At 44.6% G+C, this 22,105-nt stretch overlaps 1 protein-coding gene across 1 annotated transcript in view; it reads right to left on the bottom strand.

The window, feature by feature from the left end:
- Window positions 1-22,018, bottom strand: part of SAP30BP (SAP30 binding protein) — a gene marked incomplete at its 5' end in the record, with an annotated part of 30,502 nt that extends 8,484 nt beyond the window's left edge. The window contains 3 exons of the mRNA XM_010078756.1: window positions 4,625-4,667; window positions 18,403-18,450; window positions 21,909-22,018. Coding sequence (XP_010077058.1) covers window positions 4,625-4,667; window positions 18,403-18,450; window positions 21,909-22,018 — 201 coding nt within the window. The remainder of the gene's footprint in view (window positions 1-4,624; window positions 4,668-18,402; window positions 18,451-21,908) is intronic.
- Between the last annotated feature and the right edge of the window lie 87 nt (window positions 22,019-22,105).

The raw sequence follows: 22,105 nt of genomic DNA, 5'->3' as shown, positions 1-22,105 counted from the left end.
AAATCAAGCTTAGCTCCAGGCTAGACATTCCATAGGCTCCTCATCTTTGCAGATGACCAGAAGAGCCACAGAGAAACAAAACTGTGGGCTCATACCAACTCAGGAACTCTGGGCAAGAACTCAGCCTAGCGAGCAAAGCCACATAGTCCTAAGAATATGCTCAGCAATCAATTCATCTGAGGCAGAGCAAGAGCTCCCAATGAGAATATATTTTGGTGCATGACTTTCCAGGTTTTGGTGCTCATTTGCTCTTCTGTTTGAGCCATGTGAAAACAATAATTTATCAACGTTTTATGGATGGAGGAAGGCATCTCTTAATGGCTTACAAGGAACTGGAACCAAGACATCTTTGTCTACGGCAACCCTGCCATAGCTGCACGCAGCTGAAGACTGAGTCAGCAGTGATGCTCTGTGCACCTCGCAAACTGAGCACAGACAAACATTCATCATTACTCAGTTATTTCATCGTGTTGCAGCCAGACTGAGATGCCACATCATTAGGAAGAAACGGATGAGTTTAAGCCCTTAAGGCTCATTTACAGTAAGGAAGTGCAGATTATCCACGCCCTCGAGCAGTCCTCAAACTTCCTCCCCATAGATAGCAGAATGGCCAATTCCATGGCCTCTTCCCACCAGGTCCTTCCCTAGAGGAAGGGAGAGCTGGGATTATCAGAGTAATCCTGGAACTTGCACGTATGGCCACAGGCTCCTGTATAAAAGATTTTGTGTTTTCAAAGTCCCAAGCACAGCTTTCCGCTGCCTATCCAGCAGTAACTGCAGATGGACAGCTAACAACAAGGTGTGTCCTCACAGGATACATCCAACTGCTTTGTGCATCCTGTTATTTCTGCCAAGATCAAAGTTTTACTTTGACATGAGTCACAGGTAGTGGCACTGGCTGCAGTCTCTAACTGGGCCTGGGATTTGCTGGCTCACAGACTAGAGGATCTCCATGTGGGGACCTCAGGAAGTTGGATGTTGGCACGATTAATCACTGCGGGCACACCCAAGAGTCTGGCTCACGGTAAGTAAATACCTTCCCCTAACCACATTCACAGGCCAGGTAAAGAACTATAGCCACAAAGCAGATCCCATGACTCAGATGGGGGTTCAAGTAACTGGGAGCCAATGCACCGCTGGGTCTGCAACTCTAAGGGTCTGTGGCTGAAGGACACAGCCACTGGTGCTTAGTCTGTGCACTCTCCTTCCACAAGCTAACCTAAAAGATAAAAATTGCATCAGCACAAGCAATAGGTCCTTGTAGCTTTTTGGGCAGCCAGCACACACACTACAGCAAGGCAGAGATGTTCAGCTGCTCCTGGACTCTGCATAACAGGCCAAAGCACAGCCCACCATGAGGGTGTACCTAGCAAAGATTCAGCAGTCTCAGCAGTCAGTGGAGGGTATTTGCTTGCCAGATCTTGGTGAGGCAGATAATTAAACAGAAATGCTGCATTTAATCTGCTTCAGTTTGAAACAGATGGGCTATTTGACCAGTATATCCAATGGGACAAGGCATGTGCCATGGTGCAAACTGCGCCCTCGGTTCCTTCTGGAGGGAAACGACTGCTCCCAGCCCAAAGGCTATGCCACAGGCATGGATGGGGGGCATACGGGAGCTTTGTTTCCTACAGATGGGTTGGCATATTTTCCTCGTGCAGAGAAAACCAAAAGAACAGAGAGCTGGTTGTACCTGGTCAGATTGGAGTGTGGATCATCTGAGATCTGGTAAAGCCTCTTGCCTCAGCGTTCTCAGTGAATAACACCGCTCCCCAGGTAGGATTAAGAACTCCTGTCCCTTTCCAGGTTCACTTGCATGCTGTGTCTTAAGCAGCCACAAGGGATTACAGGCAGTCTCAGGTGCCAGTTTGTCTATAAAGGTCACACTATGCAAAAAACCAAGCAAAGACCTGGAAAGGGTAATCAAAGGGGCATGGCTTTCCCCTGGAGACACGCAAACCAGTGGTGCCTGGTCTCTAAAGCTGCATTCTTTGGCACTAATCAAGCCTGCTTGGCATAAACCAGGGTGTGTGGGTTTCTGATTTCCTGGCACCAGCACAGCCAAATCAGAGGGAAGAACTGGAGGCAACAACATGCCAGTGAGTCACCCATCCATGGAAGGACACTAGTTCCCTTTCTGCTCCGTGGGCTGAGAAATGCAGAAAGAGACCTGCAACTCAGCCCTATTTTCTGCTCTTATGAACACTGACTTTGTGCTCAGATATCCTAAGGGCTGGAGAGAACATTTCTTACAGTCCGAAAGGTAAACAACCATGCTGCAAGGAACTTCAGAGAAAAAAAATGCATCCTAAAATTATTATTTTGCAAGGCCGCAGGAAGCAGCAAATGCGACATCTTGTCAGCACCACGTACTCTCCAGAGTGGTACCAAGAACTCAAAAGCACAACACTGGTGCAGAAATCTATTGAAGTAAGTTTCACATACACCTCCTCAGCCACACGGCAGTTACTGCTGAAAACCTCCCCTCCCATTCTTTCAGGCTTTGATTATGTGATCACTTTGATCAACCATGCCCTTCCCAGCTGCTCACCCCTCCTGTTTTCTCTGTGCCAACTCCAGTGCTGGCTTAGCATGCACTAGGCAGATCAGGGAAATCCTGTTTTCTCTGTGCCAACTCCAGTGCTCGCCTAGCATGCACTAGGCAGATCAGGGAAGGGATCCAGTTGGAAGCCTCACAGGAAAAAAAGAAAAAAAAAAAAAAGAAGGGAAAAAAAAAAAGGAGTTGTGAAGGCAGATCTCAGGTGGCTGCAACTCCCAACCCAGCTCAAAGCACACAAACTTTAGCATGCATCCGGAGGAGGTCAAACAGAAACATTAGTTCTGGCAGGAGCCTACACCTATGATGTATTTAAGCAACTACATAACCACGGACTTTAATAAAGGTGACGCTGAACAGCGTAAGGTTATCTTCTGAGAAGGGCAGGCCCACAAGCTTTCAATGCAAAAGCACCTGTGGAAAACCGTCTAAGGAAGAGTTTGACTTCCACACACTGATATTAGACAAAACTTTAGATGTCCAGATTGCAGAAGTTACTTGCTTTGTGTCAGAAAAACCTGCACTTTCTTCCATTCAAGAATTCTCAGAGTCCAAGTTTCCAGGAAGGGCGTGGTTCTTGCATTACACCAACCATGAGGCTCTTGCAACTGTTCCTTTGCAACTAGATAAGATACGGTCTAATGGAAAAGACCTACAGAATCCAGCATGGCAAGTGTGCTGGCCTCTCACAACCTGGTTCTGCACACAGCCAGCCTGCACACTGCTCTGTGTGTGCTACTATAGGGCAAGGATGTTAAAGACCTATTGCAAACCGGAATCCAGGTCTCAGGCTCACCACCACCACCCACTCACCAGCATGTGACCCTGTCCTAAGTGCCCTCTGGGCAGCTTTTAAACCCGCATGCGAGTCATGAGACAAATGAGATTGAATCTTCTCACCTCCTGTGGATGGGGCGGTCACTGGGAGAAAAGGAGACTAACAGAATTGTAAAGTGAGCCTTACACCTAACTAGGAAAGGAGTTCCTGCTTTCCACGTGCAGAGCTTCACTCCTATGGAGCGTGAGCAGAAGTGCAGCTGGTTTTCAGATATTCTTCTTTACTTCTTACCCTAAATGCTGTTGTCTCGTCTGCGTTTCTAGTGTGCATTTTGGAGCAGATCAATAGTTTGGAGAAAGATCTGTGTTGCATTCTGTGATGAGACTGGATAAAGCAGTTTTGCCCTCTAAAAGCTGAAAATTCAACGTAACAGTTAGGTTGGTGCAAAGTCAGGGTAGGCCATTTGGAAAGGACTTAAGTCCAAAACTCCAGAGTGATGACTGTTGGAGGAGTCACAGCTTAACATCCTGCTATTTACTGTCTTATTTTATGTTTATCACACTTTATGGCTGAAATATCATGCTTGAGCCTTGACAAGCTGACTTGACAGATAACAAAGCAACTTCTAATTTTTTTTATGGTATTATCGTTACCACACACCTGTACTAGTAACCTCAGGAACAAAGGGTTAGTTCCAGATAGTCAAAGCTTCGACACAAAATACACTTTCTGCACAGCTTCAGAGACCAAGCAGAGGATAGTATTTCACACTGATGACCTGGGACTTTCCAAATCTAATAATGGTGCAATTAAACAAGTGAGATGTCACAAAAACCAAAGACATTTCAGTAACCATTAGAAAACATACAGTACACTATGTCAACACAGCAGCTATGAATCGCTACATTTAAGTGGGAATGTTTAGGTAAGTTTTTGAAGCCACAGAGCAAACCATCTGTCATCATTCCTGGTTACACTGGCTCTCACAGAGGAGGCTGGACAAAGCTACTGCTTTATTGTTTTTAAGCTCATCTAGAAAAACATCAACACCGCCCTTTACATATACATCTTGGATAGGTAATATATGAAAATATTTTTATATTTTTAGGCATGGTACCTTTCTCCCAAAAGATAACTTAACTGAAAATATGCCACTGAGATCAAACATTGCAGGCAATAATTCAAACTACAGCATTGTCAGGACAGAGTAAAGATACTTTTTACAGAAGGGGGGGTCTAGAAGGTCTTGTTTGAAAAAAACGTGAATAAATACTTCTGAGCCAACTTACCAACTAGCTCCTGAGGATCTCTTTTCTCCAGTTCTGAGAATTCCTGGGAGGAAGAAACAGATTTTAGTCAAGGTATGCTTCCACTCTAAAAAGCTACACTGTCCATTTCTTTAGAAAGTTACACATTACTTCTGAGACCAAAGAATAAAAATTAAGGCTGAAATGCAAGTTATTAGATGATAGGGCGATGTTTGTACCATGGAAAGTCAAAGCCCAACAGGATGCTCTGCTTCCTTTCAAAGCTAGAGTCTAAATTTAATGAGAGAATTAAGGCTTTGTTTCTAGTAGCCCCGGACACTCAGCTCCTTTTGCATTCTGCAAAAAAACTGCTGTACTTGAAGCCTTTCCTCAAAACAGATCAAATGATAGAGTCTTCATTTTTGGTGACCGGCCCTTGGCACTGGCCAAGAGTCAATGCTTTAGAGCACAGCTAGCTAAATACAAGCTGGATCCAGCCCACAGAAAACTACTTAAGCCCTGGGAATACCTACCACAGGGCTTAAGTGTGTTTATGTGCAGTCCCGTAAGCAGGGTCAGCAGGATGCATTCCCCGGAGTAATGTGAAAACAGCTGAAATGCTCTCAGAGCCAGCAGCAGAGCATGGCAGCTTCAGAGCAGCATCTGCTCAGCCTCCCCGCAGACACCCCGGGCTCTGCAGGGTCCCAGGCTGCAGGGGTTTGCCAGGGGTGCGTGGTGCCAGAAATCACTTCTGTAATTGTGCCACTCAGGGCTTAGGCTGATAAACCCTCTCTGAACCAAAACGCCAGGGAGCGTGGTGGGGGTACAGATTTGTATTCCCATTTCAGAAGAATGGTCCCACTGTAAATTCTCTTCTGGCTGCTCTTTCCAGGAGTGACAGAGCCAATCTGCTCTACCAGAAACTCAAGTGCAACCACCACTGACTTGTAATGCTCTGTTTGGAGATCTTCTCAACACAGCTAACCCCTCCTTAGTTACACTAATATAAATTAAGGAAGCTTCAGTTGTGGGAGCACAGCAGATGTTTGCACCAGAGCCTGCTGAGCAGAATGCGTAAGGGTCCTTAGGCAGGATAAGACACTCTTAAATATGCTTTCACCATACTGAGACTAACATTCAAATGTTTTAGTGCTTCTGAGAGACCCCAGGAGAGCCACAAGTGATACCAAATTCAGCACAAATAAAGTTTCTGGAAACAGTATCAGCTGTATCCCAACACTGCCCTCTCCCCCTGCCTCCCTCCCAAAGACCTTTTGTGATTCACTGGACTGTGCGTCCAAAATTCTTCAGTGCCTCCAAACACTGAAGCTATTCATTCAACCTGACACAGACAGAATGCTGCCTCCTTGCTGCTTAGTAACCACCCTCTAAACCCCTCCTTTACTCAATTTCCAACCAGGTGAGAGATGCCTAAGGTGAGGACAAAGCAGCAAGGTCACCAAGCCCGATCCGGGAACAGGCTGTGCCAAAGTCCCTGTGAAAACCCACCAACTTCCAGAGATGCCAAAGCCCTCTGGAAGGAGAAAAACAAATTCTTTGTGTGGCACTAACTGCCACAGGGCACTTCTTATAGCCATTCGTGAAACAAAAAAAAAAACCAATCAAACAAACAAACAAAGACTGTTTCTCTGTAAGTACCTTAGATCACAAAAACACAAGGCTAAAGCTATTTTAGAAAACAACAAAAAAAAAAGGAGTGCATGAAGGAACATGCATCTTCTCAGTGGCCAGCTGGCAAGGCCCCCAGCCCCTTTGAGATGGACCCAGTGTCACAGCTCCAGCCCCTCTGAGCTAATGCACTCGGGGCAGTGCGTTAATACCGGGGTCTTCAGAAAGAACAGCACAAGCAGAAAAAAAAGTTAAAACAGAGGCATGACATTTCAAAACAGAAAACTTATGCAAGGAGAAGGAGCTCTCTTTGTCGAGAGCACGGGACAGGAATCCAGGGAATCCAGGCTGTGCTCTCCACACGCCTACACGGACACGGCATCACGGGGGTGAGCATCAACCACATCCGCGTGGCGCACATGGTGAGCCTCGGCTTGCCATCGGAGAAGTGGGGCAATTTGACGGTAACTAACACAGCTCACAGGAACTCACACCGAACGGACTGCGAGGACAAACTCAGATTAGGATGCAAATGCTGCACGCAGGCTGGAGAAGTTCACAGAGCTCCAGATAGAGGGCAAGTGTGTGTCCGGGCAGCGTGCTGTGACTCACCAGGCAGCAAACACCTGCAGTCCGAGCTGCCTTATTCCCTTCAGGGGAGAACTTGCTAGATGTGTGATTGACAGTATTCCTCACCTTGGTTTGAGACAACAAGCAAAGGTTTGTTGAGGTGAAAGGAGGGAACTGCTTTTGTTCCAACCCCGACTGAGTTACATCCTGCACTCTTACCTTGTTGAAGTTTTAAGTGGACTGAGAGGGAAGAGGAAGAGTTGGGCTATCTCCCTGAGCACCTCTTGATCCTTCCTCTTCCCCAGCCCTGTATTTATTATCCCACTATCCACCCATCTTCTTCTGCCCACTTGTCCTCTCACCATCCAAGAACACAAAGGCAAGAGAAACCCCCAACCCCTATGTGTTGAAAGGATATCTGCTGTATCTCTGCACTTTCCAGAAGCCCATTTTCAAGTCTCCTGCAGCTGTTTGGAGCCAGCACCAAGCGTAAGCACACAATCCTCAGGAAACACGAACCAATATTCCAAGAGATAATTTGATGGCCAAAACCTCTCCTGGTACATACCTTACATTGGAAAAAAATATCTAATATGTCAGATGTTTTCAATAGTATGTTTTATGAATTTCCAGATCATTTGCTCTTCCCAGAAGGAAGTTTGTCCTTTAATTTGTATTCTTCGATCCCACAGGTACAGCACAAGTCTGCCCCGTTAGTAACTGGCTAAACGAAGCCAGTCTTACCAGGCTGCTGCTGTGCTCACGTGGCCCCATCGCCCACACTCCTTTCACCGCAGCCACTCCAGCAAGTCTGGTCTCCACATCCTCAGGCCACAGCCAAGACATCAGAAACCCCAGAGCTACACCAAGCTCAAGAAAACAAGTTCACCAACATATTACAGCCACACCTCACTGCCCAGAGGATATGAATTTTGCTTACTGATGAATTACTGCGTACCTACACCCACCGCTCCATCATTAACGAGCTGAAGACATCAACACAGCTTTTCATTAAGTCGGACTGCTTTCAAGCCTCTTAAATGCCTTCAGAAAACAAAGGGATGACGGACTCCTCCTACGGTGCTTGTTCAGATTTGCTCAGTTTACTGTCTTAACGCTATGGCGAGGCAAGTATCAACAACTTGACCAAAGACGAACAGTTTGGCAGATGTAAGGTTTAAGAAGTCTTGTTCAAACCTCTGAGTATCTACTGAAGATCCAGAACTTAGACACTCTGAAAACCTTCAGTGGAATAATCACCCAACAAGAACTGCCCTACATTCCCTTAGGCTAACTAAAGCCTGGGACACACTTTGAATACAACGAAGTGATTAAAAAAGACAGCATTTAAAAAAAAACCCCAACAAACCCCAAAGCCCCACCATATTATCTGCAGATCTAATCCAATATGAAGTTGAATGAGACAGAATCAGTGAGGTACAATAAATACTGCAAAGTTGCTATCTTTTGATGGTGAAACGGAAGAAATATTTACACACAGACAAGGGATTCCTAAAGGAATTCCAACACATTTAATCAATGGAAAATTTGGAAGTTAACTGAATTTACTGATAATTTACCTAAATCCATTCAGGGCAAGGTGATCTTTCTGTAGATTACTACATCAATACCCACCGTGCTATGTATCAGTATCTCACATGAAGAGTACAAAATCAAGCAGCTGAGTGGTTCCAAGCAGAGGGATTTTATGCCAAATCTCTCCATCAGAGTAAATATATGAAAGGTATTAGAGCCTTCAAGTATCCCAGAGCTACAGGCATCATTTATTGAGTTCATTTCCATTTGGACCCTGATCATTGCAAAATAACAAGGTTAAGACTTCGCTAGTGGCATCTTCAAATACTGCACAGTTTTCACAAGCCTGGCTAATATGGGAGCATGGAAATACTAAACTTGGGCCAAAAAAAAAGTGTCCCTTGTTCATTGTTTTTCTCTAGTAATTTTATCCTATCCGGTATTACACGATGGCCTCTAAGAAAGGCTAGATTGAGTTAAAAAAAAAAAAAAAGCAGTACTGTACTTTATTCATTTCATGCACTCAGCAAGTTGATTTTCTGGCTGCTACTACTTTGCAGCCTGGATCTCACAGGATCAACGGCTTAAGAGCCTAAAGGCAGCCGGCCTTGCTCCAACAGACTCACTGAAAGGAGTCAAGGGATGCCGTGGCGGTTCAGAGCCAAGTTGGAAGAGGACTGAAAGACAATAAGACAAGCAGGAGGCAAACTCCTTTCCCCTGATCTGGAGACTAACAAAGAGCAGCCTCTGAAGAGCACAAACTGCGACAGACAAAGTATTAAAAAAAACCAACAAGAAAAACCCCCCACTTTTTAACCTCTAACTAACCACTAACATACGTCACAATTTCTGTGCTGGTAAGAGCAATCCTGCACATCAGCTCACCGACAGCAGAAAACAGTTATTCTATTACTACTCCTGTGTGCATTGAGGAAAAGGTTTTCCTTTTTTTTTTCTACTTCCCCAAGACAAACGCTTTCTTCAAGCCCTGGGCAAGGCGCCGCTGCCTGCAAGAGCCTGACTGATCAACCCAGCTTGCTGGTTCCGTTTTCATGTATCAGAATCAGTTGAAGAGGAGCAAGCTGAATGGGTGTGTGTGCACACACATAAGGAAAGTACGGCATCCTGGCTTAAGATTTCACCTTGTTGAAGCAAAATATAGACCATCTTTTCAGTCATAGAGTGTTTCCAGTCAGTTACATACAAACCAGTCTCTGCTCAGGTTCCATGGAAAATAAAAACAACCAAACACAGTCCTCACACTGTGGTACAGAGATTAAAGGAAGGAAGCAAAAACAATATGAATCCGAGACTGAAGAATTCAAGTTTGGAAAGTCTTGCCCAGAATGGCTTTATTTAGTGGAAAGAATGGAGTGACTTACAACAATGCTCACTAAATCCTTCCTGAAACAAGATCCATAAATCCAGTACAAAGCTCACATCGGACGTAACTGTTGGTTTTAACTGTTGCCAAAAGGTAAAATTCAACCACCAGTTTCTCATGGAAGCAGTTGCATGTATTAGTGCAGGTGTACTTTGAACTATGAGAAGAAACGGTTGAACAGGGAGGCAGAAAAAATACAAAACCAGAAACTGATTGCTTTAAATAAGATGCAAATTATAAAAAATAGAGAAGCTAATGACAGATTTGCCACCATTCACTTGCATTCCCAGACTCGCAGCCAGCTTAGCCCTACAGCCTCACTTTTCCACTGACTCCCAGTCAGTATTAAAGAAGTGGGCAGGAAGCTTCCACAGTAGCCCTCAACGTTTGCTCTTTTGTTGAGGGAGACACTGCTGTTGCACTGAAGAACTACTTCTCTTCCCCCGACTATGTCACCTGATATCAACAGCCTCATTTGGCCAAGTACGATGGAAAGAAACTCTATAACTGAGGGTAAATTGTTAGAAGAGTTATCTAAGCTGATGGCGAAGGTGGCCTTGCCAGAGCAAGTGGGTGAAATGTTTATGTGCAAGCAGCAAGACGAAGATCTCTCCAAATCCTGGATCATGTGCTTTTTCTTTTCTTTTCTTTTTTTTTTTTTTTTTAAAGGAATGTGCTAGCAATTATGTTCTTGCTTTTCTACAAACAGAGGTATTTATGGGAAGAGAACTCCAGACACTAATTTAATATTAGAAGTACATAACAAGAACTATACCATGTCTTGCTCCACAGATCTGCCTGATGTTGGTGTGCTAGCAGGCTGAGGGCAGCAGAGTGCCTGTCAAGTGAATTCAGAGTCTGGGGAAGAAAAAGCAAGGGAACAGCAGTACAGTGCTTTTATTCCTCCCCCCCCCCACTTTTTTTTTCGTATTGTAGGTTAGAGTACAGTTCTTTTTTTCCCCCCCCCCCCCCCTTTTTTTCTTGTATTGTGAGAGAGGAGAATCCCAAGAGAAAGCCTGAACCAAGCCCGTTTCCTACAGCCATATCCTGTTTGCCAGCTCCGATACATAGCTCCAGGCAAAGCGCCCAGTACAGGATAAAAAATTTAACACAGAAAAAACTGTAGGTACCTTGATCTAGATACTAAGAGAAAGCACAGCAGCTTAGAAATAAGTCACCTATAGGAAAAAAAAGGATACAAAAGGATACATCCAGCCTTCAGTGACACTTACGTACAGTCTGTACAAACCTTCCTATTTGGAGATAGTCACAGACAAAAAAGGGAAGGAAGAACAAGTCAGGAAAGAGTCAACTCCTGAGACACTCCTTAAGCATCTTATCAAAATAAAGAACATGTGTAGCTGACACTGCCTTTTACTTTTTAAGCTAAATTAAGTCTAAAAATACACCTTCATTTCATTTCAATTTCATTGAAAAAAAACACTGAAAAAACCCAACCAGGATCTGGCAAAACATTTCAGTGAGAAAATGCTTTAGAAGGGAAGCATCCACAGCATAAAAGCCTTTGAATAGCTTCTTTGAAACTTGATTCCGTTCACCTGACATATGCTAGCTCAATATTTGACAAAGATTAGTTGTCAGAAGTAATTTCCAGTCAAGGAACTGTGTGCCAGGATTCTTGCTTTCCACGTGAAGGTACAGTCAATAACATCTGCCTTACGACAGCACCCTGTCCCAAAGCTACCTGCTTCTGCAGGCTGTCTCCTCTCTCCTTCTCTGCCCCGATGCCACAGACCCTCCAGGTTCAGCGTTTGCAGATCGCCCTGTGCATGTGCTTTATGAGACCACAGAGTACAGACACAGCACAGACACCAACCAGGGTCCAGTGGTGTAAAGGTGCAAAGCAGCCTGCATGGAGGATTGCACAGCGCACAGGAGGACAGCAGCAGTTATCAGCTGCCACACTGAGTGCAGCCAGTCACACGTTTCCCAGCAGTCTCCTGCTCTGCAGAGCCCATAAATTCTGCTTTCAAGTCACTTTTCCTTCCTACAGTGAAACAGGAATTCAGAGGTGAAATATCAGCACCACATGGCAGGGCTTGAGGTGTCAAGACACTTCGATGACTTTATTTTTTTTACAGATTGTTGTCGTGCAGAATCAAGTCGAAGGTGAAGCTGGGCTGTGAGAAATTTTAAGCCTCACAGCAGCAAAGAAAAGGCTCAAGAGAGCTGAAAAAAATACTTTCTTGCACAAGCTTTCTTCCCGAGCACATAGTACTAAAAATTCTTCTTCATGGTTTGGAGTAGAGGCAAGGTGTAAAAGCAAGTATCCTCACTGGGATATGCACTCCTCCGTGAATGGATCCCACCGAATTTTTGCAGATTTTAGTCCTTCTGTACCCAGAACAAGGAAGCTGGGAGAAGCTATTTTCAGATATTTGTTGGCATTTCAGGCAATCCTCCATCTGTGCTGACTGTTCAGACTCTCACTCTGACATGCACCAACATGCAAATTCAGAACAGCCTATTTCAGGACAGCAGACAGAAATAATTGCAACAACAGAACTGGATTGAAGAACTTAGACCTTTATCAGGTGAAACATGTAAGGGGAAGCAGCTCCAGAAAGGACTTTTCTTCAAGTTTAAAGACAAACAGAAAAAGCCTGGCTCTTCCTCTGGAGAAAGGCAAGCCACACCTGTGTCAATAATCCGTGGTATTTAGTACTGCAGGGAGTGAAGAGTCTGCCGCAGCATGTATGCCTGGCGGGGAGGAAGGAACAAGCATGTCCATGGACGTGTCTCATCTTCCAAACAGCTCAAGAGCTGGACTGAAGCCAGCAGCTCTGAAGTGGGTAAGCCAGCTTCAGATCGCAGCATCCTTGGTCTCCATCTCCCTCTCAGGCAGGCAGAGCTGGAGACACAGAAGTACGTGGGGCAAGAGGCAAAAAAAAAATCAAAGATGCCGAACGCTATGTTGTTTCCTGCATGCAAAACTGTTTAACCGCCACTGATATTCTCTGGTGATGACTAAGGTCAATCACCTAGTTAAAAAATGGGAAGGCGGGATCAGCTGTTCTAATGCCTGAGCACTCCCTGTAGCAGTGCAGAGGACAGCAGCAGAAGCTGAGTTAACTCTGCTCCCCCTGAAGGCTCTCTGCATTAATGCTGACTGCTGAACTGCCAAACTCTCTGGTTCTTCTGACAAAGTGCTGGAAAATAGCAAGTCAAACCTACAACGAGGGAAAAATATGTAGTGCAGACAGCATTTTACACAATTCTATTAATAGGAAGCGAGAATGAAGAACGAAAGTGCAGTGCTTATCACTGGCACCTGCAGGCTGTGCTCCCGGGCAAAGGAATAAGTGGAAAACAAACCCCTGGAGATCTAACCCTAACCCTAGCCCTGGAAACTGCACAGCTCACGCTTTGAGAGTGTTTACAAAGAGGCACGCAGCACAGCCCTGCATAACGCAAGGCTGTTTTAAAATACCGCTGCCCATTCGCCCGTTCTGCCCGTCAGAGGCCAACGCTAACCCAGATAGCATCAAAATCCAAGGGGGCATGGGCAGAAAAAACCCAACATAATGATTTTGTTTGTTTCTGATGAGACATTGGGAGTGCCTTTCTACACTTACAAACCAGTTACATCCCACCAGATCCAGCCACCGCCAGAAGACTTAACACACAGCCGCCCCAGCCATTGCAGAGTGCGCTGCTTCAGGTGGAACAGCAGTTTCAATACATGTTCTTCAGTTATATGACCGTTAACATATTCTAAACAGAATTTTTAAGACTACCTCTCAACAACTGAAAGCATCAAGGGCTGGTATTTCCTAAGCAACTTTCATAATTTGCCAAAGCAAAAGATTCAAATTATTTTCTAAAGCTTACTAATGCCAGCTCCTTCTGTACAGCTTGCAGGGGAATATCTGAACGGAACAACAGCGCTTCAACCAAACAACTTTTCTCAAACACTCTTCCTCCCCTTCTTCAGAACAGAACAGTTATACTCGAGGCAAAAGTTACTGAGTAGGTTCAGGCATCTTTTGAGAATCTGGCTTGATAAATGTATTTTGAACTCAGAAAAATTAATATGCTTTATCAAAACAGAGTTAATTGCAGGCATTACATTAGTGCACACACACCCATCTACTGGTTCTTAGCACTTACTGCCTTTACTTTAAATCAAGATAATTTTGGTATTTAAATAAACAGGTTAATGGGCGGGCAAGATAAAAAACCATTGCAATCAAAAGCCCCCAAGTGTTAGCACACATCTACGCATCGTAACACTGTGAAATTACTTTACAGGTATGCTGGATCAATAAAAGCTAGATGTAACAAAGACTTGATGATTATCAAGAGGTGGTACTAGGACATGCTTAGAAACATCATATTCCTCTGAAAATTTGACACCCTTCTGCTAGGTCCCAGTTTGGCCACCTCTCCACACAATGTCACAGGGATGCAGAGGGGACCCTTAAATCAAAACCAGAAAAGAAAACCATTGAAGCAGCCACCTGCTTTGAAAAACTGTTACCACATGTCAGGCATTCACATGCCAAGGGAGTGGCAATATTTATCGGCTTTCCTGCACTGGCTAGTCCTGATACCACAAATCAAGGCTCAAGAGTTAATGATTTCCCCCTGGGAAAACTCCAGTGAGCCAAGCTGCAGGGCTGGGCTCTGTCCTTGATCTCCGCTTGCAAGCTGTTGTTCATCCAGCCCCACAAGATGAAGTGCAGAACCCCTCAGGTGAGACTTGGAGCACAAGGTCAATATTTCATTTCGGGTTCATTTTCCTTCTTCCTGCAGGGCTGGGCCATTTAGTGAGCTCTGAGGGCTTGTATCTTGCTCCTGCATCAGGGCTGTAACCACAGCCAGCTGCTGGCCAGAGCCCAAGCAACCTGCGCTCACTGCATAGCCCGTTAACCCTCCTCACTCCAAACCAACGCTGCCAGCACAACGCCAAATTTCAGACCCATTTCCACTGCCATCATCTGAGGAAAAGACAAAGAACCCATCCAGGCTGTGGGATTCCATCTTTTTAACACCATACCTTTGCCAAGAGCTTCTGGTGACCACTTTTTTTCTCTTTTAAGCAGTAGGCTTTGTTTCTGAAGTGCTTTTAAGAAAGCTGGCTGTTTACAATTCGTGACTGCTCACAAAACCTCCGCAGCGATTTTGGTCACTAACAAACATGTCTTGCTCCAGAAAAAGACAAAGAACCCATCCAGGCTGTGGGATTCCATCTTTTTAACACCATACCTTTGCCAAGAGCTTCTGGTGACCACTTTTTTTCTCTTTTAAGCAGTAGGCTTTGTTTCTGAAGTGCTTTTAAGAAAGCTGGTTGTTTACAATTGGTGACTGCTCACTGAAAAAAAACAAAACCTCCGCAGTGATTTTGGTCACTAACAAACATGTCCTGCTCCAGAGCCTGAGCACAGCCTCCCAGAGGGAAATTTGTCAGAGTAATTAGTTTTACCTAGATCTGAAGCACTTCAAAATGCAGTTGCAGGGTGCAACATACCTGACTTTGCTAGCTAAAGAAGAGGATTCTGCTTTCTGCTGCATGCACACACTCTTGCGGACTGGTTCACAGGTGCTCAGTAACAGAGAATCCTATGGGGCAAAAGTCTGCTCTGGAAGAATGCTTTCAGATGACTGATGAAGCTTAAATATTCTTCTACTGCTGGTGCACCCTTTCCCCCAAACAGCTGTCTCTGAGGGCAGAGAGAAAACAGCAATTGGACATCACAGTGTTTGAACTTGAAAACCTTCTTGGGACGTGGTACTCGGCAGCAAAAACCCAGGAAAGCTGCAGTCCCATGTAGCCCTTTATATGGGCATCGCCTCTGCTGGGAACAGGGCTGTACAGAGAGACAGACGCACCTTCATCAAGATCACCAAGGGCACACTCCCTGGAATCAAGATAAAAACCTGAGATAAATGTAAACACCATAGGAGGGGTAGAAAAACGGCTCCCCATCGGGGCTATTTAAGGAGGTTCCAAATTCCACTCTCCCCACCATCACTTTACAGTTCTTACATCACTCCCCACTGCCAGTCTCCTCAGTCTATACCCACAACTGACACCCACTGAACCTTCTGGAGGTTTTGCATCTGTTGCTATCCCAGTGCAGAATGAGGCCACATCACAGGATGCACCAGCAATGAGGGAACTCCTTCTCCACACAACCTGGCTCAAATGGCCTGGTTATTCACAACATAATCTCAAAGCAGTTCACCATATGTACAAAAAGGCAAAACACCAGAAAAAAATGCTGAATGTATATTCAGGGCTTGAAAAAACGATAATTAACTGATGAATTGCAACGGTTTTAACTCATTCATGCATTTTAAAAGATTTACCTTCTGCGTACAGTCAGATTCAGACCCTGAAAAAGCCCCAGCCACATATAAAGGGCCTGGGATACCAATTTAAACACGCTTCCAGGTCTGTGATCTCTTATAATGAAACTGGTAAGAGCAAGAAAAGCTACAGCACTCAGCTGAGACAAAATAAAATAAAGTTATCCAAAAGTGTTAGCAAGTTATAATCAAGTGCCTCACTTTTTTCCGCACCTTGAATTTACAGTAACTGCAACTCTTACTAATTGTCACAGATATTGCAAGCCCAGAGCAATGAGGAAGAACGAGGAGAACACTGCCACTTGGTGGAAACGGGCGATAGGAAACATTTGCAACTGCTCCAAGTAAAAGTAGTTTGGCAATGATGTTCCGTCTCCCCCCAAACCAAGTGAATTTCTTAACAGCATGGCTGGTGCAACTCCATCAGCACCCCGCAGAACGCTCACAGCAACACACCTGCTCCACTACCAGCACAGCACTGGGCACCTCGCAAGCGCCCTGTGTAGCAAAGGGGTGCTCCTGCCTCCTCCCCAGGCGCCAGCTGGCTGCTTCGCTAGAATTCAAAAACACCCAGAAGGCCAGAGGAGGCCATTCTCTTTGTCTCTTGGAAATCTGAAACTGCTGAGGTTCAGCCGTGCCCCCCCTGCTATTCTTCTCAAATCCACGCTAGGATGGCAGAAGCTACATTTTACCTTTTTTTTTTTTTTAAAGTTTAATTTACATTCTCAATTCTTGCAGAGTTCCTACTGCAAAATGCACCTAGACAGTAGCAAGCAGAACTCTGAAATCACGAGGCTTTTTAAACAAGCCAACATGAAACATCAGCAACATACTGAAGCTGTAGCCACACAGTTCAGTGGTTCACAGGTGCTCAGTAACAGAGAATCCTATGGGGCAAAAGTCTGCTCTGGAAGAATGCAGACTGTTCTGTCATTTCTGTAATACATCATTAGTCAGAGAAGAGCTACTACAGTCCCAATTTTGTTCTTTCTCTCTTTGCCAGATCTTTTCTCCATTGCCTTGGAGTCCTAGAGCCCTTTGAGAGGAGACAGAAACGCGTACGATTGCAACAGGGTCCTACTACCGAGGTGGTGCTGATGTACACCAGATTTCTCTTTTAAGGAAACCCATCTATTCTTCTTTCACAGTACGCATGTGAATCCAGCAGTGTTTACATAAACATCTTGCTAGCGTGCTTTACCAGCTACAATGGCAAAAATTTAAAGTAGAAAAAGGATAAAGGCGAGAGATTACCTTTTCCTCTTTTCAAAAAAAAAAAGGTAGTTTATTTTTCTTGTAATAAGGAAAGGAGACAATACATTCCATTTCCAAGTGCCTCCAGCATTAATGATACTTCACACACTGATGCAAGCACTTCACCAGCTGCCAAGATTTTCAACTGTGTATCACTATAAACCAACAAAAATATTGTGGAAATTGGAAGAAGATGCTGCTATAAAACTCATTTAAGCAGAAAAGCTGAACACATTCATTTGCCTTTGTCTTGTCTGATCAAAGCCCTACACTAATCAAATGCTCTACAGAATTTCAGTTCGCAGCACAGTCCTCTGGTTTTCTTAGCAGAGCTTAGAGACCATCTGCATCCTTGAGGAAGCTCCTGGATAAAGTAAAGGCCCTTGCAATTGTCACTCACTCAGTATCCCACAAGACTGCTTACATTGCATGGGGGATTGAACTGGCATAAACATTTGACCACAGCTCCCTATAAAGTTTCACATGGATTTGGTCTTTTGTCTGTCTTCCAGCTTTCAGCCTGATATATGCTCCTATGTGCTGTTAAACATCTGTTGGTCAGCAGAAACAAGATGTAATCCCAAGATAAAGACAACTTCAACTATTTATGATAGCTATCATCTGGGGATCTTACTTAACTTCCAAAATTTTAAATACAACCTTTACAAACCTTCTTCATTCAGAAGGGCAGAAAGAGAGCTGATTTTGACACCTTTCATGATCTCTAGGAGCATACAGTCATTTATTAAGTTCTTCTAAACAAAGAAAGTATTCCAACTAACATTCTGTCATTACAAAATTCTGTACCAAATACTGCATCTCCCAGATCACTGCAAAATAGGTGAGATGCTGTCAGGAAATCTACCTCAGATCTCATGCACAAGATGACCAGGTTCATGAATGCAGATCTTGATCATGACTCAGCCTGGAACCTAACTGGTTAACTACCTGTGGCAGAAGCCAGAACTAAAGTCAACAAAACACATTACAGCTACAAAAAGGAAAGTGTGAAACTAGCTAGGGAAGATCACAAACGAACACCAAGCCATGCTGTTAAGACTTATACCTCTTGCACTGAGCTCCCCCCCCACCACCAAACCACACTTTCAAATACCTTCAGGTCACCAGCCTCAGGTTTTTCAGTCTCTGAATCGTCATCTTCCTACAAGACAAGAATTTACAGGATTAAACTTAAAGAGCAGGCTTGGCAAGTAACTGCACTTACAGCAAAGGGCTGTCATTCAGCAGCCCAGCAGTAGTCCAAGACCCTTTCCACAGAAGGTAGTTCTGTCCCACCCACTCATGGCCAGAAAACAAGTCCTACAGTCAAGGAAAGAAGTGTTTGTCTGGGTCGGGTGTTTTTATTTTTTAAGCAAAAGCATCACTCAGCAGGAGACGTCCCCCGCAAAACTCATGCAGCTCCTGAATGCTCAGAGCTAGACAATAAGAAGCAACAGAACTGGGAAAAAAGCATTTGTCACTTGAGAATTCTGCCTCTTCCAGTCGGCAGGCGGGCTTTTGTCCTTGCCCCTGTTTGGCAGTTCTCACGGAAAAAGCAGCGTTTGCAAGACCCCTTACACTCCCAAGCACACATCAGCAGTGCACACAGGACACACAGCTGGCCTGCCACCCAACCACACGTGCACGCTTGGTGAGCTCTGGCCCAGCACCAAGCTCCCAGGATCCGGTGATGCCAGCAGCCACCGCATATTTCTCATTTGTGTGGTGCTCTCACAGCCGCGTTTGCAGACGAGGTGAACTTGCACAGAAGGGAACCACTGATAAATTTCACTGTCCTAGGTAACAGACTCCATTCAGTTCTTACTTCTACCCAGAAATAAGCCAAGAACTGGGCAAATTTCTGCCCTGTGAGAGGTTAAAATACTGAACTCAGCCTTATGTAAAATTCTGCACCACAAGAGAAGCAAGCTCCAGCTCTGGTCCCAACTGGTGGGTAAGCCAGTTCCACTGCTCTGTGAGCTACTTCACTGGGACCCTAGAGTTTCTATGTTTCCAGACATAAATACATACTCTGGGTTCAAAACAAATTTGAGGAGCAGAAAATGTTTTTCATGCTCACACAAATCAGCAGAATGGTTTTCCCTCCAAACTATGCCACAAATTTCAACTTTGGCCCCAAAACAAGAACGTGGTGTTTCAGCTTCAAAAAGAAAAACAAAAAAGTGAGATGATTACATGCAACTGAAAGGAAGAGCTTACAACAAAATGCCCACCACAGAGCATACGAGTAAGATCTGGCAAGGCTAGCTAGAGATTGACCACACAATAGTGTCAGTAACTTTTAACTGAGTGAATCGACATGCCTGTCCCGCAGAAGTAAGACATCAAACTCCTTCACCTCAGATATTCTCCAGCTTATCTTTCTGAAAGATGCACATATGCCAATAATTCAGTCTTAACTGTCAAAGTTTAAGAACAGTGATTTTGTAACTAGAAAAGAACCCTAGTACCCAGTAACTTGGTGTTTATCACAAATGAGATTCCTCTCCCTTCCAGTCCCACCTGTATTATAAAGATAAAAGTAATTTTCAATGAAGCAACAATGGGTCGAATCATTCATGTTATCGACAGGTAACTGAAACAGCTCCAAAAATCTCCTAACCTAGCAGGGGATATCACTGAAACAACAGAATTACTGAGAACTGCCTTTGACAAAAACAGAGGCTTTTTGGTCGCTGTTAAGGTAGATAATAGAAGCACAGTGTTGTTTAGGTAAAAGCCCAGGACAACCCAAGTCCAACTTGCACTGCTTCCTAAAAACAACTCATAACCAATATGAGCTGCTAGAACAAGCAATACCAAGGAAGCTCACCATTCTGGTCAAACAATAGTTAATGAAAAAACCCAGGCATTGCTCTCCTGCAGCAAGACTAGAGAGAACGCACCCTGCGTAACCTGTGCACGTCTGTACAGTCACCACAACTACAGGCAAGGTCTACTGGCTGGCACCAGAGTGACTCCATCGATTGCCATTGCTTGAACAGCAGCTTGTACCTCCCAGATGATGGGCAGCTGCAGCCTGCACTGAGAATTGTGCAACAAAGGCTACTCCGTTCACGTGCCCATTTGTCAACGCTAACTAAACACAGCTCATTTTGACAAGCATCTGCATCACACCTACCATTTCCTTCAAAGTAAGAGATCTCACTGAAGGAAGGGCTAGAAGTTTTGGATATAAAAAAAAGAATCACAAAAGTAAAGTACTAAAGTGAAGAAGCTTCACTACTTTGCTCAGCACGATGCCGGTGCAGACCCTGAACACTACTGCTTGCACCTTTCCCAGTTAGCAACAAAACAAAACTAAAAGCACAAACAAGAGACTGACAAATTTCTTGTCTGCTACTTGGGAAAACAGATGGCAGACACAGTAAGTGTCTCGTAAGAGACTGCTGTAATGCACACAAAGCAGATTTCAGTGAGAAAAGATTACAGTAACATAGCCCTCTTTTTTTGGCTATAATAGTAGAAGAAAGAACTAGAGCAGGGACACGCTAACACACTCTTAATGTGGTGGTAACCAAAAGGTTTGGGAAAACAGATGGCAGACACAGTAAGTGTCTCGTAAGAGACTGCTGTAATGCACACAAAGCAGATTTCAGTGAGAAAAGATTACAGTAACATAGCCCTTTTTTTTTGGCTATATATAGTAGAAGAAAGAACTAGAACAGGGACACGCTAACACACTAACACACTCTTAATGTGGTGGTAAGCAAAAGGTTAATGAGAAAGAAAGCAGACAAGAACCTCCTCCCTACACACCCCCCCAAAACTTATTGTTTTGCTCCTACAGACACAGGACAGAACCAAACATCCTTTTGTGTGTTACAGCTGCACTCAGGTGGTGAGCTACATGCCCTGTCTCAGAAGGCAGCAGTGACCTCAGCGTGTAGGTGATGTTATACACACACCATGCACCTATCCCAAGCAAAAGCCGCACATCTAGACAGGACACTGTTACATCAAGGTAACCTGATGTAGCGCGTGGGTTGAGTTAGACACAAAGTCACAATGTAAGACATCACAGAACTTCATTCTTTTTAATCCTCCAACTGACCATGCAACAGTGTGTTCCTCTTACAAGGTTCTCATACACAGTGACACTTAAAGAATAATTTTCATTTAATGTGGCTGTTGAATTGTACCAGCCTTTTTCCCATAAAAGAGTCAAACTGCACCAACACAGTTAGTAACAACACGAGCTGTGCCAAGCTGCTGATGGGTTTCCAGGCAAATGCTTTCTACTTGAGAAGTAGAACAGGTTGCCCAGAGAAGCTGTGGATGCCCCATCCCTGGAGGGGTTCAAGGCCAGGCTGGATGAGGCTTTGAGCAACCTGAGCTAGTGGGAGGTGTCCCTACCCATGAGGTGTCCCCCCTGGTAGGAGGGTGGAACTGGATGATCTCTAAGGTCTGTTCCAACCCAAACCATTCTATAATTCTAACAAAGCCAAGAGAAAAATTTGGAAAGTGCTGAAACCCCTGCCAGGAGTCAGATATTCCAGGTTCTACCATGGGTTGCTATTCAGGGGGCTTTATTTGGAGAGAGAAAGTCCTCTGCAACACATGAATCAGAGCAAGCTCTCAGAGCAGAGAGGTACTTACTGACTGCCTGCTGTTCTCATCATCCTCCTCTTCATACCCCTCCTCATCCCCATCCAAGCGGGTGAAGTCATCATCTCCGTACCCAACCGACACCAGGCCTCCTTTCTCTCCTGAAAAAGTAAAGGAAGGAAAAAAGTAAACCATTCATGAGGAAACACGAGGCAGTAACGAGCGGGACTTTCTCCTCACAAGAGGGG

The sequence above is a fragment of the Pterocles gutturalis genome, unplaced genomic scaffold (genome assembly GCF_000699245.1).
Source record: "Pterocles gutturalis isolate BGI_N339 unplaced genomic scaffold, ASM69924v1 scaffold16073, whole genome shotgun sequence".
In the NCBI taxonomy this organism is placed as follows: Eukaryota; Metazoa; Chordata; class Aves; order Pterocliformes; family Pteroclidae; genus Pterocles; species Pterocles gutturalis.
The sequence above is the reverse complement of the archived record's forward strand: the minus strand, read 5'-3'. Positions and strand labels throughout refer to the sequence as shown.